The sequence below is a fragment of the Talpa europaea genome (genome assembly GCF_964194135.1).
Source record: "Talpa europaea genome assembly, chromosome: 5".
In the NCBI taxonomy this organism is placed as follows: Eukaryota; Metazoa; Chordata; class Mammalia; order Eulipotyphla; family Talpidae; genus Talpa; species Talpa europaea.
In genome coordinates, this window is record NC_140071.1 from 46,146,599 (window position 1) to 46,161,570 (window position 14,972).

Below are 14,972 nucleotides of genomic sequence, written 5' to 3' on the forward strand. Positions count from 1 at the left end.
AACAAAGATGTAGACGTATTGCAACTCCTAGGGTTTGTTGTGAAAGGAGATTTTAATGAATCTCTGCCAAACTTTTCATTATGTTAACAGTCTTTTCCTAATTACTTGTACATCTGTTGCTCATGTAAAAGAAACTTTTGAAATTAAGAGCTTAACAAATGTTTTTCAACTATGTGTAAAAATAACTGGGCGAATCTGGCTATACTGCCTATTAAACATTAATATATAAAAATTAATTTCAATGAAGTTACTGCAAAACTTATAGCCTAAATTCAGAAAAGGTGACTTTATTATTCACAATGTACCAATTCTCATAGCAGACCATATGGAGATTTTCCTTTTTCAAAATACATTACTATTGTTAAATAGTAATCCCTTGCTTTTTTTGTACTATAATATTTATTTTCTATTTTTATTTAATTTTAACTAACATGATTATAGATACAAAGTTTAGCAGGAGAAAATTTTCACTTTGCATTTCTTTTCTGTTAGTATTCATGTTATTCCATTATTATTATTAAATAAGGATTCTGTTATGTAATAGAGGCAGGGTTTTTTAAAAAGTATATTAGCTGTTTATTCAAGATGAATTCACTCATTCCTGACACCTCACCAAGGATTACTAGACCAGCTGGGGCTGGCAACACTCTCTCTCTTCCTGGCCTCTCCAAGTGACAAATCTGCTAGGTAGTTCCAAGGAGGGAACTTACCATGAGAACCAGTGAGGTGTCCTCCTCAAGCTAGCACCATACAGGGAGGGGCTTCCTAAGGGCTGAAGCCATGGAAGAGATAAAGCTGCCATGCTATTGAAGATGCTCCCCAGAGCAGACAAGGGAAGAATTACCCAGATTTTTCTTCTCTGAACCTCCAATCTCTGTTCAGTGTCTGCGGTTGACTGACCCTATCTGGAAGACAGGTAGGTAAAGGAGTCTGGGATATGTAGTTTATATCCCTCCAAATCCCCCACCATCCCCGCCCTTCCAATCCCACAGTGCAGAGGAGGATCATGAAATGGTCACTTAGCAATAGGCGATGACTGGGAAACAACACCAATGTTGTCCTTTCAATCATGGTCAAAGGATTTGGGTCAAGAGTTGCAAATGGTTACTCATTGCTGGGGAGATGGTGGGTTTAACTAAAACTTTTGAAAGGAATACTTTCATCAATATTTTTAAAAACATGTTGCATTGTAATATGCAATATACTGCCTTGTAGGTTTAAGTAGGAAAAATTTACACATTTAAATTCTATTTACACCTTTAATTGTATTTAAATAGGCATAGATTTTCTCTGGGTCACACTGGTACTTCTGGAGAGAGGTTGAGATTTACTTTTCACTATATACCTTTTTAACTTGTTTAACTTCTAAAAAAATATTTATCTCTTTCTAAAGATTTATGTTAATTTATTTATGCATACAAGGATTGGGGTGTAGGCCAGAGGTGGGGGGTCTTGGGGGGAGGTGAGAGGATTCACCAGAGATAGAGTGGGGAGCAGAACAGGCAGATCTACTGAAATATACTGCCAAGGGGACAGCAAGCAAAACAGGAACCATGTGGATTAACTCCCTGGCCAGGGATCAAACTCATGCCACAAACCCTTGTGCCACCAGGGAGGCCCAACTTGTTTAACTTTTTAAAAAATACAATATGACTTCTATATTTTAATACAGTTTACATGTTGGTTGGAAATAATCATGGTTGGAAAGAGTTCACTTAGAACGGATGCTTTAGAAATAGGTATACTACGTACAAGAAAGGTTTGGTAACAAAAAATTGAATCAACTCAAATTTTGTATAAAATAAGTACTGTATGAACACTAAGGCTCAGTTTCTATGAAAGGTTAGGGAAAGAAAAGAGGAAAATGAGACAAAATGCCATGCCAATATCCTGCTTCTTGATCTGGTGGTAGTTATGAGTATGTTTGCTTTGTGAGAATTAATTGATCTATAAGCACTTTCGGGTATTTATTACATGCACCAAAAACTGCTATGCCAAAAACTTTTTGTATGAATGATACTATTTTCCTTTCCACGCTCATCTAATTGGTCTTGAGGAAGGGGGAGGTAATTATTGGCAGTACGAAAGGGCTCAAAGGAGTTTCAACCTGATGTAGACAAACTTTTTATCTAGATTATCAATTTCATATATTGGAGAATTTTAGAGTAAAGAGAAATCTTTCCTCTTTTTTTCGATCTGATTCTCTCCCAAAATACACACAGGTACTAGCACACAGAGTATACCTGAAACTTATATAATGTTATAAACATGTATAAGCAGCTTACCTTAATACAAAACTTTAAAATATATTAAAGCAGAAAAAACATGAAAATGCAAGATGCTTCTAATAAAGAATTATCTTCCTCTATGCCTGGAACCTTGACAATGCACTGATAGTAATTAGCGCTGATGGTAGTTAATGCATATAATTTAGGCATGTCACCAGTGGCGGGTAGAAGAAGGGTAAACAAACCTTAAAACACTCATCTCATGCTTCTGTAAGTCCAGACCACAAAGGTCTTTAGGGACCTTCTCTCCCTCATTTACACATGTTAGAAACAAAGATCACTTTCAAAAACTAAATGTATCATGAAAATAATATGATAGCTGATATCTAAAGAAACAGCTTGGATATTTTTTTTCCTGAATTTCAAGACACTCTCCTCCTGGACTATTCAGGCCAGTAACAGAGCAATGAGTAATGTAAACCACAATTTACCACATTTACTGAACTTCAGGTTTTCTCTCTGAAGAAAGACCTCTTACCGTCCTTATCTTTCCCTCAATGGTCAAACATTTAGAAATAAAGTGTTTAAAATTACTTAGTCTTTGTATGCAATATTTATCATGTTCAAAGTCACTAAACCACAAACATGTTGAGAAAAATCTTTGAAATAAAGGGATCTAACTTCTGACTATCAAACATCAGTTAGTACCAGACAAAGGTCAAGAGCACTGCAAAAACTAAAATCAAGAGGCACTAGTAAGCTTCTATGCGTGTTGTGAGTGCCTGACCTTTAGACTTTACAAACATGTTCACTGGGGAATATTTGACTTTCACACTGTTCTCACTTGTAATGCTTTTTACTTAAAAAAAAATGTAAATTAGTGGGCCTCCCCGGTGGTGCAGTGGGTTAAGCACAGTGCTGTGAAGCTGTCTTCAGCCTCTGCAGCGCTGGTTCCATTCCTGGCCGGCCAGGGAGAAACCCACATGGCGAGATAGACCTCTCCTGTCACACCTGCTGTTCCCCTCAGCAGTGTACTTAGATCCTTCTGCCTGTTCTGCTCCCTGCTCTGTCTCTGGTGAATTCTCTCACCATCTGGCACCTCTGGCCTGTACCCACTTCGGCACCCCAGTGCTTCTCTAAATTAATAAATCTTAAAAAGAAAAAACACTGAAAAAAAGTAAATTATTACCATTAATAAAACATTATTATTAGAAATGGATTATATAGGCACAGAGTTCGAAATTTAGAAAATACAAAGGATATATGGTGAGAAGTTAGTATTTTTCCTATCCTGGCCTTCAGTCAACCGGTCTACTAGTTGACATGTGATTATCTCTTCTGTATCTTTCTTGAAATACTCTATAAACATGCAAACATCTCTCTCTTAATATGTGAATATGAGTGTATATGTATACATATATTTTCAAGTAAAAGAAAGCATACCAAACATAATGTTCTTTGCTTAACTTTAAAACTAATGTTGTATTTTGGCAAATATTCCAACACTCCTTTTAAATGATTCCTTAATATCCAAAAATTAATTTGGCCAGGATCTATTACTTGCTTTTCTAATAAAATGATGATAAAGTGATAATCTTGATACATGATATTCTTCACATTGAGTACATCTGAAAGATAATAAATCCCTACATTTGGAACTTTGTGATTGAAATATATGTGTATTTGACATACATGTAAAATTGCTCCCTTTATGGGTTGTGCCAAATTTTACTTGTGATTAATGTATGAGAGGGCTTGTTTCTTTATACCCTACCTAAAGTGGTGAGTTATCACTCTCCTTTTGAGTGAGGTCAGACATCCATTCACATCTTTAATAATCACTTATATTTTCTTTTTGTAAACTAGTATGTTCCTGTATTTTTTCCCATTGAAAACTGGTTTGTTGGTTTTTTGTTTTTTTGTTTTTGTTTTTACTGATATTAGGAATGATGAAATTTTAACTATGGGTTTAATACAGGTTTTGTGTGGGGTCAAAAAGCAAACTAGGTGATTATGTGCAGTACTTTTCTATAAGTTCCAAGCATCCCACCTACCAACTAAACAATTTTTATATCCATGTGTGAGTTGCATCATCTAACTGATTGAAATGCTTTTAACTGATATAATTATGTGTTGGGAAAACACTCCAAAAATCAATGATGACACTAGCTCAAACAAAAAAAAAAAATTCTGTACTTGGGAGAACATAAATTATTATACAGAAATCAATAGCTCTCAAATAATAGAGAGCTAAAAGATACAATGGTAGAGAAAATTTCACGTTGACAGCAAGAGAGAAGAAAATTACTTAGTAATAAATACATAACAAGAAGAGCACAAACCAATATGAGGAACATTTGAAAACCCTTCTAAAATACACAAAAATAGACTTTAATAAATGGAAGACATCCATTGTTCTTAGAAAAGAATTTAGTATCATGATTTCAATTCTCCTTAACTGAATTTATAAGATTAAGGCAATTCCAATAAAATGCTCAAAACTTTTTTTTTAAATGAAATTAGGCCCGTTGATATTAAAGTCATATGAAAGTGGGAGTCTGACTAAAAGGGGCGGGAGACATGCCTGCCCACAACATCAGACGTGGCACTGTACTGGGTAAGAGAGTTCATGAGTAGGCACCCAGGAACATGAGTGCATTGCTAGAGAGTTACAGAGATGAGGGCACAGAGCAAGGACTACCAGCTTGAATCTTAGGCTCGTAACCCAGAACAGCTAGAGCCTGAAATGGCTGGACTACCTTATAGAAGAGACTGAGACATCCAAAACGCCTGCCATTGGTGGCTGCCAAACTAGTAAGCACAAGTTTTAAGAATAACAGAATATGTACATATTCTCAAAGTATCTTCCCATGATATACTTATTAGTTATAAAGGAAAATATTAACTTTACAGAGGAGATCATTAATGAAATGATCAAATAATAGGGCAAATTAATATCATGTTCCTGTGACTATGAAGCATGGAGAAGGATACTTACTTTTGTGGTATTTCTGCACAAACCCACAACCTGAGTCTAATCACTAAGCAGCATCAGATAAACTTCAACAAGAGATTTCATTGTAACTGTCCTGTCCTGTATATTATAGGCATTCAATAAATAGATAAAAAATAGGATCAACTTTTTTTATTTGCATATTTCCAGAGCACCATAAGCAGAAGCTTTTATTTGAAAAATGAAGGACATGAGAAGTCTAGCTGGTTTCAGGAGCAGTTAGTTAAAGGAGAAATTGTCCCTGCAGATCAATGGCCACTGTTTAGGCAATTTGATTTTTATCATGAATGGTAGTATTGAACAGTTAGGGAGCAGGGCAGTCTTTTACAGGGTCTTTAAATGAAAATTTTAAGGCTTAACATAAGAGTCTTCAAAAATTATTTTTTAATTTAATGCAAGGTTTAATCATTTTCTTAAGTTTTATTGATTCCATTAGAAATAAAAAGTGAATGTATAATAATCTTGTGTGCAAAAAGTATAGCTATGGAAGAGAGAAACATTTCTTCTTTTTTTTTGAAAGAAAGGACCATTCTGTTTCATTCAGCTTTAATGATGTGAGTTTTGTTTTTTGTTTTTTTTTTTGGGGGGGGGTGTTTGCATAGAAGAGCTAGGGTCCAGGCCAGAGGTGAGGGCTGGGAGGGTTGGGGAGGGGAGAGGATTCACCAGAGAAGGCTTGGGGAGCAAAGCAGGCAGATTTACTGAAATACATGGCTGAGGGGAGCAGCAGGTGAGACAGGAGAGGTCTGCTGCGACATATGTGGGTTAGCTCCCTGGCCAGGTTCAAACTCAGGCAGTTTTGGTGGGCCATGAAGGTGACAAAGCTGAGACTTAGCCCCTAAGCCACCAGGGAGGCGTGGGAAACATTTCTTGTGTTAAGTAATTTTCAAAAAAGGATGAAATGAGTCATAGAAATATAAAATGAATATATGTTAAGGATTTATTTAACTCATTAATGAGGAAACTGGTAATGTTTCAAACCAGCTGAAAGGACAATCCAAGAAACAGATCAGGAATATTAAACAAATGTGCTACTGTTTTTTTCTTGGTGGTGGTGGGGAGAGTCGTCACTCCAGTGAATAGAAACCATCTGCCAGTATATAAACAAGAATTATTTTCAATTGCTATCAGGTATCCACAACTTTTAGAGTTGTAAAATACCTCCCACGGAATCGCCACATCACCTTGAAGAATGTTCTCTCTAATCTTCCTTTTACAACTATTCACAATTATTATCTCTCTCCAGACTAAGAGTCAGCAGAAAGTCTTCGATGATGGGAACATACAGGTTATAAGGCTCACCTCCCAATTCAACGAATGTGGGATTTTCCCTCCCATTCACATATATTTCAGACAAATTAGATACCACACAGTATGATTCACTATTTGATTGTTGGTGAGCCAGCTCCTATATGGACAAACTAATAAGCTACTCAATGGCCACAGAACACCCCACGACTTCCAGGGCAGCCTGGAAGTAAACCTTCACCTTCAAAGAAGTAGAGCACAGTCGGAGGCCCCCTTTATGCTAGTGGGGAGGAAGTGGTTACATAGGCGTGCACTATTTTTATAAGTGAATCTATAATTTCATCTATACCTCTGCCTTTTCATCGTCACCCATCTGCAGAGGCCGGGCTCTTGCTAGACACAAGTCTTCTATGACCTTCGAGATACCATAGCTCAAGATCAGGAGTCAGAACTGGATTTGGGTTAGGTTCAATCATTTATCAGCTTGTTTATTCTCGGGGAAAAAAAACAAAAACATGGGCACTAATTATAATTCGTAGCTGCCAGGGTTGTTGTGAGCTCTAAAGAGATCTGGGATGTGAAGATGCTTTGTAAACTGTGAAGTCATTCTAAAATAACAAATGTGTTCCTTTTTCAGGATGCCACAGTGCAAAGTTCACCCCGGGAATGTGCTGGAAGCGCGAGGGCGCTTCCACCGAGCCGGGCGGCCCGGGCCCCGCGAGCTCGGCCCCGCTGGCTCCTCCCCCACAGCCCCGGCCCCGGCCCGAGGGGACGCGGCGGGGGCGCGGGCATCGGCCCGCTGTAGCCGTCGGCCCGCGGCGGGTGAAGCCCCGTGCCTGGGCGGGGCAGGCCCCGGTGCCCCAGTTCCTGATTCTATAAGAGGTGCCGGGGGCTGGTGGCGCCACAGGCGCGGGGACCGTGGGTGGCGAAGGATGGGCCCGCGCGGCGCGGCGAGCTGGCCCCGAGGCCCCGTCCCGCGGCGGCCGCTGCTCCCCGCCGTCTCCCCGCCGCTGCCGCTGCCGCTGCTGCTGCTGCTGCTGCCGCTGCCGCCGGGCTCGGGCGCCGGGGCGCGCCGGCCCCACCTCGTCTTCGTGCTGGCGGACGACCTGGGCTGGAACGACGTGGGCTTCCACGGCTCGCACATCCGCACGCCGCGGCTGGACGCGCTGGCGGCCGGCGGGGTGCGCCTGGACAACTACTACACGCAGCCGCTGTGCACGCCGTCGCGGAGCCAGCTGCTCACCGGCCGCTACCAGGTACGCAGCGCCCCCCGCGGCCCGCCGCCCCGCGCCCGGCTCCGCCCCCTCGGGCCGCGGCCCTTCTGCTGCGCGGGCGCCGCCAGGGCCCGCGCCGCCCGCCAGCCTCCGGGAAGGGCCCGGGGAGGCCGGGCGGCCGGGGCGGGCGCCGCCAGGACGGGGTCAGTTCCCTGAGGCGGGCTCTGGAGAGGCGGCTTCGCGCTCCTTCCAGGCCCTCAGCCCACCGCGGCCTCTGCGCATGCCCGGCACCAGGGCGCCCCCTGTCCCCCGCCTCCTCCTCCTCTCGCGGTGGCTTTGTGTCTTCCGCTTTCTAAAGGTCGGAGTGAAAGGGTTTCTGGGAATGCTGAGTGCTGGACCCTGCGAGCCCCTAGGCCGGAGGGTCCGAGCAAACTCTTCCGAGTGGTCGTGTTGGGGGGAGGTTGGAGAGGGACCAGGCCGGCGACCTGGAGAGGAGCTGTGAGAGGTGGGGAGCGCCGGAGCAAGCGGGAAAGTTAAATTGGGAGTTCCTGCCTGGGTGCAACGCTACCTGCCTGAACCCAGCTGTCGTAGGTTAGGGTCGCCCACCAATGATTAAAGTAATCTTTGCAAGTTCTCACCAACCCTGCAATGAAATCTGCCTTGCATAGGTGCTGTTTGTTCAAGCTGGTGTATTTTGGGCCCTTTCTGTGCTGGTCGTGGGATTTGCATGAGCCTTGCTCTCCCAAATCACACCAACCCTGAGTCTTGGAGAAAAACCTTGAGTATTTAGAGTACCCTGTGGTTAAGAAGTGAAGGAGGCTAGAAGCTGGGTGCCCTAAACCAATTTAGGAAACCCACTCAACATAAGAAGCTAGCCTCTCCAAACATTTTACATCACTTTCTCCTTTGTTTTATTCTGTTCAAGTTGGAAAGACCCATTAGAAAGTACCTTGGGTTTGCAAACATACTCCTTTAAGTTACTTACTATTCTGGAAGGGCTAAGGGGCCTTATTGCCCTCACATACTATATACTCATACCATTCTGAGCACTTTACATGATTAACCCTAACTCTCACAGCAACCCAGTAAGGTAAATACTACTGTTACTGTCTCTGTTGGATCCCAAGGAGATGAGGATGGAAGAGGTTGAACTTGCCGGAGATCATAGGGCTAGTAACCGGTGATCAGGATTTCAACCGTGGTCTGACTCTATAACCGCTATGCTATAATGTGTACTCAGAATTATTAAAAGCAGCATCACAAATAATACTTCAGACTTACTAATTAGTCTCTTTATATGATTTTTTGATATTTAGGTAATTCCTGAACAACTCAATTAAAAAAACCCAACTCATCACATTTCCAGTAAAGTATTGCCTATGTGAAATGTAAAATGAAAACAGGGAGAGAGGTTTTATTCCGAATGAATAATTTATTGTGCATACTTTTAAACAATAAAATAAGGAAATTTTATAATTAGGTACTTGAAAGAATTATCTGTGAACTTAATCATGTTTTAATATTTAGAGATTCCCCCTTCCCATAATCATTTAACTTTATACTAGAAAGCTGTAAATTTGATACCAAATGCCAGTCTTGGTTTCTCTTAGCCAATAAAAGGAAAATGAGTTTGAGAAGAAGGAAAGCAGTTTAATTTGTTGACAAATTGAGGAGGGTATCAGACTCCTGTCTGAAAGACCACTCAATAAAGAAAAATCAACCAGCAACTGTAGACCAGAGACATACTACTGGGTGGGGGAGGAGAGGAGGGCTTAGGGTCAAAATAAGGGGGGGTGGGAATTGTTTGGGAAATAGAACCAAAATGAAAATGCATACATTGTGCAAAAATGAAAAATGATGTAAGAATTATATAAAATAAAATAAAAAAAGTTTCCAAAAAAAAAGACCACTCACTGTCCTGGTGTTTGGCACCATGCAGGGATATTTATCCAGAGTTACAAGGGAGTAGGAAGAGCAAGTGGGCAAGGGTCAGCATGTCCATCCTTGTTACATAAATGTCTGGACATTTTGCTTGACACCAGCTTGCTTTCGCTGTCACCTGGTGGTCAGCAATTCAGTATTATCTTCCTAGTGACACCTTTTCCTTTGGAATGTAAGAAATCAAAATTTGTTGAGCCTAGAATGTAAGTAAAGGAAATGGGAATGCTTATCTGGTGGGACAGGGAGACAAGTCCTTCATTGCTGTAACAAAATGATAAGCTTAGGCTGAGTGAACTGATTTTTCCAAGAAATTGAGTTTCTGTTTTTTTGGCTTATAAAAGTTGTTAGTGAAAAGGACTGGTTAGGAATTATAAAAGGTGGGTTTCAGTCTTCACCATGTCAGTTTTCAGTCTCTGACACCCTGACATTATTTTCCACATCTATATGTGGAATTGGATTGATCTCTTGAAGGCTCTTTCTAACTCCAAATTTCCTTGACTCCTACGACTGTGTCCTTTAGAGCAAATGCATACACTAGGCTAACCCACTTTGGCATACCCACTCACCCCATCTGCTGGTAGAGAGAGAGATTAATCTCGCCCAACAGCGCAGTTTAAAGGTTAGGAGTGGCTGGTTTTATTGTTTAAGCCTGCTTTTTTGAAATCTGCATGCTTGGGTGAAAAATGCATTGGGTTAGGGGAAATGGAGAGGGAGACTGATCAATCACGAGATGAGGCAGGTAAGTTTTTGGTAAATTCAGGTTTGCCCACTTAGGCTAGTATTCTTCCCACAGCCCTAAGAGTCCTTCATTCATTCTTTTAAATTTAAAAAAAAAAAAATCTATATTTTACTTTTTTTTTAAAGATAGGATCAATCTCATCCAGTTTTTTTTTTTAACTCCCCCCCCCTTTTTTTAAGATTGATTGATTTATTTATACAAGCACTGGGTACAGTCAGAAGCACAGGAGGGCGAGAGAATTCACCAGAGCCAGAATGGGGAGTAGAACAGGCAGAAGGACCGAAGCACACTGCTGAGGGGAGCAGCGGGTGGCAGGAGAGGTCTGCGTGCCATGTGGAATCCGCTTCTGGTGGCTGGGGAGCAGCTGGGGATCGAACCGGCGCTGCAGAGTCCGTGGGCAGCTTTGCAACCCAGCACTTAACTGCTGCGCCACCGGGGAGGACCTATTTTACTTATTTTTTTAATAGAAAATACATTCACATTGCTTAAAACTCAAAAGTTATAAAAGGCTACACTTATCTTGACAGTCTCTCCTGACACACACATACAATGATTTTTCCCCTTAAGTATCCATTTCCCCATTTTTGGAGACCAACAATGTTATCTGAATTGTATATGTCCTTCCACAGTATTTTATGCTAATACAAACAAATACATATGTAGATAGCCCCCTCCTCTCTTTTTATAAGTATGGCAGCATACTCTCCATATTATTTTGCTCTTTTTTTTTTAACTTAGCATAAAAAGCATCCTCATTAATTTCTATGGCTGTGTAATACTTTTTTTTTTAAAAGATTTATTTATTCATGCATACGAGAACCCAGGTACAGGCCAGATGCCGGGGAGGGTGAGAGGATTCACCAGAGACAGAGCAGGGAGTAGAACAGGCAGAAGGACTGAAATACACTGCTGAGGGGAGCAGTGGGTGAGATAGGAGAGGTCTGCCATGACATATGGGATTCTCGCTGGCCAGCCAGGATTGAACCAGTGCTGCAGAGGTTGTGGACAGCTTCATAGCGCTGCACTCAATCGCCTGCGCCACCAGGGAATGCCCTGTGTAATACTTTGTTAAGTGAATAGATCATAATTTATTTAACCTCTCACATAAAGATGAATATATGGGTTTTTAGTGTCCTGATATATCAAAGAATGCTTAAGTCAGTACCTTGTACTTATGTCATTTTGCAGATGTTTGACAATATCTCTAGGATAATTTCTTAGAGAAGGAATATTCTGAGCTGAAGGGTAAATGTTGAATGCAAGTGGCAAGAATGGGCATCTTTTCTTAATCCTGATCTTAGAGGGAAAGCTTTTAGTCTGTCACCATCAAGCATAATGCATTTGTTCTTCTTTCATTCAAAATTTATTGAGAAACTGTTTATGATGGGCATTGTACTGTATTACTGGTGTTAATTTCTGGCAAAGTTTATTTCTGTCAGGTGAGAGGAAGGAGTGACCAAAAGGAGGGATGAATAATGAATAAATAAATAAGGTCAATTTAAAAGGTGGAGCCATTAACATTGGGGGAAAATGAAGTAGGGGTAAAGTCATAGTGATTCAGGAAAATATCTCCAAGGAGGTGATAAGGGCAGAGGGCTGAGTGAAAAGGAGTTAGGTATGCAAAGATGCTGGGAAAGAATAATATATTATAGTGGGAGTCATAACAGCCATAAAAAGCTCTGAGGCAGGAAGGAGCTTGTTTTAAGAATGGAGAAAGCCATTGTGGCTGAAGCTGAGGGTGGACCAGCTATGCCAGTACTTTTACATTGAAGCCCCTGTGGACTCAAGCATGTTTCTAATCTGACAGGGCTCTAAATGATTGTATTTAAGGATTGTATTTAAGGAGCCTCAATCAAGTGGCCTGTGGCATTCTTTGATAAATGTAGTTCAAATTAGAAATAAATTTATGTTTTATCTTTTTTTAAAAAATCTTTTAAATTGTCCTTAGAAAATACACTGAATATTTCAAATATGAAAGGTTTAAAATAGGATATGATAATTATTAGTTTCTTGGTATTCCTTGGAAGCATGTTATACCCATAATGAAATGAATTTTATTTTCACTTTCCTTTGTTTAAAATATCAACATTAAGAATATTAATTTTAAATTCCTTCAGTTTTTCGAGTAGAATATGTATACTGCTTTTAGTTCAAATGGAAGACTTGAAAATACTAAATGTCCAGGGCCTCCCTGGTGGCGCAAGGAGTTAAGCACCGCCCTGTGAAGCGATCCGCAGCCTCTGCAGCACGAGTTCGATCCCCAGCTATCCAGGGAGCAACCCACATGGCGCAGCAGACCTCTCCAGTCTCTCCTGCTGCTCCCCTCAGCAGTATATTTCAGTCAGTCTGCCTGTTCTGTTCCCCACTCTGTCTCTGGTGAATCCCTCACTCCCACTGCATCTCTGATCTGTACCCCAGATCTTGTATGCATAAATACATAAATCTTTAAAAAAAAAGAAAATACTAAATGTCCATATTCTTATAACTTTTTTTCATATTCTTATGCATTGACTTTATTCAATACAAAATATTTATTATTCCTAGTACACAATTTAAGTGTAGCTATTTGTTCCCTAGTCTGACTTCTCCATCAGAATGCCTTGCTTGTGTGTGGCCTGGGTAAGTAAGCAGCGTTGAACAACTAAATGAATGAAGGGGGAAAGCTCTTTAAGCCAAGGATTTTAACACCAGCAAGCCCTAAAAGAGCTCACTACCATAAGCGCTTAGGGCTGATGTGTCATTTCTAGTCCCCTTGCTTCCTTTCTAAGAAATTAAAATGATTAAAAGCTAACAAAAGTAACAGACCTTAGTGGAAACACTTCTTTTTGGGAAAAAAGTCAAGAAAGGTAACTTTGACCCTCAACTGGGAACGTTCTTACCTTTGGAACTGAGGGGCCACTCCAGCAGAACTCTGTAAACCTTGGCACAGAATAGAAACAATGAAAGATGACAGCAAGGTTTCATTCTTTTTTTTTTTTTTTTTAAAGATTGATTTATTTATGCATATAAGAGCTGCGGTACAGGCCAGAGGTGTGTGGGGGGTGGTGAGAAGATTCACCAGAGAGAGAGCGTGGGTAACAGTACTGGCAGACTGACCGAAGTACACTGCTGAGGGGAGCAGTGGGCGAGTCTGGAGAGGTCTGCTGCGCCATGTGGGTTGCTCCCTGGCAGGCCGGGGGTCGAACACATGCTGCAGAGGCTGCAACAGCTTCATAGTTGCGTCTTAACCCCTTGCGCCACCAGGGAGTCCCAAGGTTTCATTCTTAAGAGACCCAAGCCACATTTTTCTTAATCACATTGATAAACAGGACACTTTCACAGCTTTTCACTCACCTGTGGTGCAGAATCTTAGACAAGAAATATAGGAAGAATGCCACACGGGAGCATGTGGGTAATTTTTGACTTTTCTCAAGTTTAGCTTTAAGAATGTGAGCAGGTGAGACCCATGGCTGAAGGCAGAATAGGGCAACCATAGCGTGGTTAGAGGGATTCTGCGGGAGCAGTTCCTCACCTCCCTATTCTGTTCCTCCTTGCCCACCTCCTTGTCCTGCCTGCCCATTCTTTATCAGCCCCTCCTGTGCCCCCCATATGCTTGCCTCTCAGTGAACTCTTATTCCTGGACTTTAAGGTTAACAGTGGGGCAAAAGGAAGTGAAGAGCCTGATAAAATGGGCAGACTGCTTGGGGAAGGATGGGTGTCCCAAATTGGGAATGTTCATTGAACCCCTTGTCATGAAAGGTGAGTGTCCCTCCTAAGCCTAGCCAGAACCAAGAAGCATTTTCCCAGAAAGGAAGTGTTTGAAGGCTATTCTACAAGTATTATTCTACAAGTATTGCTGATATTTTAAAGAGATAATTCCATTTTTTACCTATTTTACTTCCCAGGTAATGGGAAATAAGGAACTAAGTCTGGAGCTGAGTTGAATAGGACGCACTGAATTAGGGGATTTTTTTTTTCTTGATTGATCTTTGAGGTTTGTTATTTTAAGAATCAGTTTGAGCATAAGCTGTCACTGTCTGTTTTTGTTTCCTTAATCATTCATTTTACTAAAAAAATTTTTCCCTTCATATTTTCCTTCCTTTTCACATTGGGCTGATTGCTATTTATAATCTAAGCAGAGGAAGGCACTGAAACAGTTCTTGCCTTGTTTATTCTTACAAATGACATCCCTTTGTGGGTTTAGCCAGAGATTTACAATCTTTGCTAATCAACACCAAAATAAATAGACCCTTAAAACTGTCAGTGACACCAGCCAGTTCTGCTGCCTGAGTTCTGAAGGACCAGGCCAGATGGCAGAGCCAGACCCCTAACACACATAATGTGTGTTCTGTAGCTCTTGGCTTCAACAACACAGGCAGATGACCACTTTTTAGAAGGCGTAAGGGGAGAGAGAGCAGATTCTCCACTATCCATTTGTTCTGTGGGGCATCTCCAGGAATAAACTCTAAAGTGGCATGAGTGGTACTTGACCGTGGTTAAAACCTATACTGGCCAAGGCACAGGCTGGAAATTCTGAACTCCTGGCTCACCACCAGCAGGTTCTGTGGTTGTGTTCCAGTCAGGAAGCTTCCCTCTAGGCTCTCTGGTATATA

At 41.3% G+C, this 14,972-nt stretch overlaps 1 protein-coding gene across 1 annotated transcript in view; it reads left to right on the plus strand.

Moving 5' to 3' along the window:
• Positions 1 to 7,418: 7,418 nt before the first annotated feature.
• Positions 7,419 to 14,972, plus strand: part of ARSB (arylsulfatase B) — a gene marked incomplete at both ends in the record, with an annotated part of 150,978 nt that continues 143,424 nt past the window's right edge. Inside the window, one exon of the mRNA XM_084233405.1 lies at positions 7,419 to 7,742. Coding sequence (XP_084089531.1) covers positions 7,419 to 7,742 — 324 coding nt within the window. The remainder of the gene's footprint in view (positions 7,743 to 14,972) is intronic.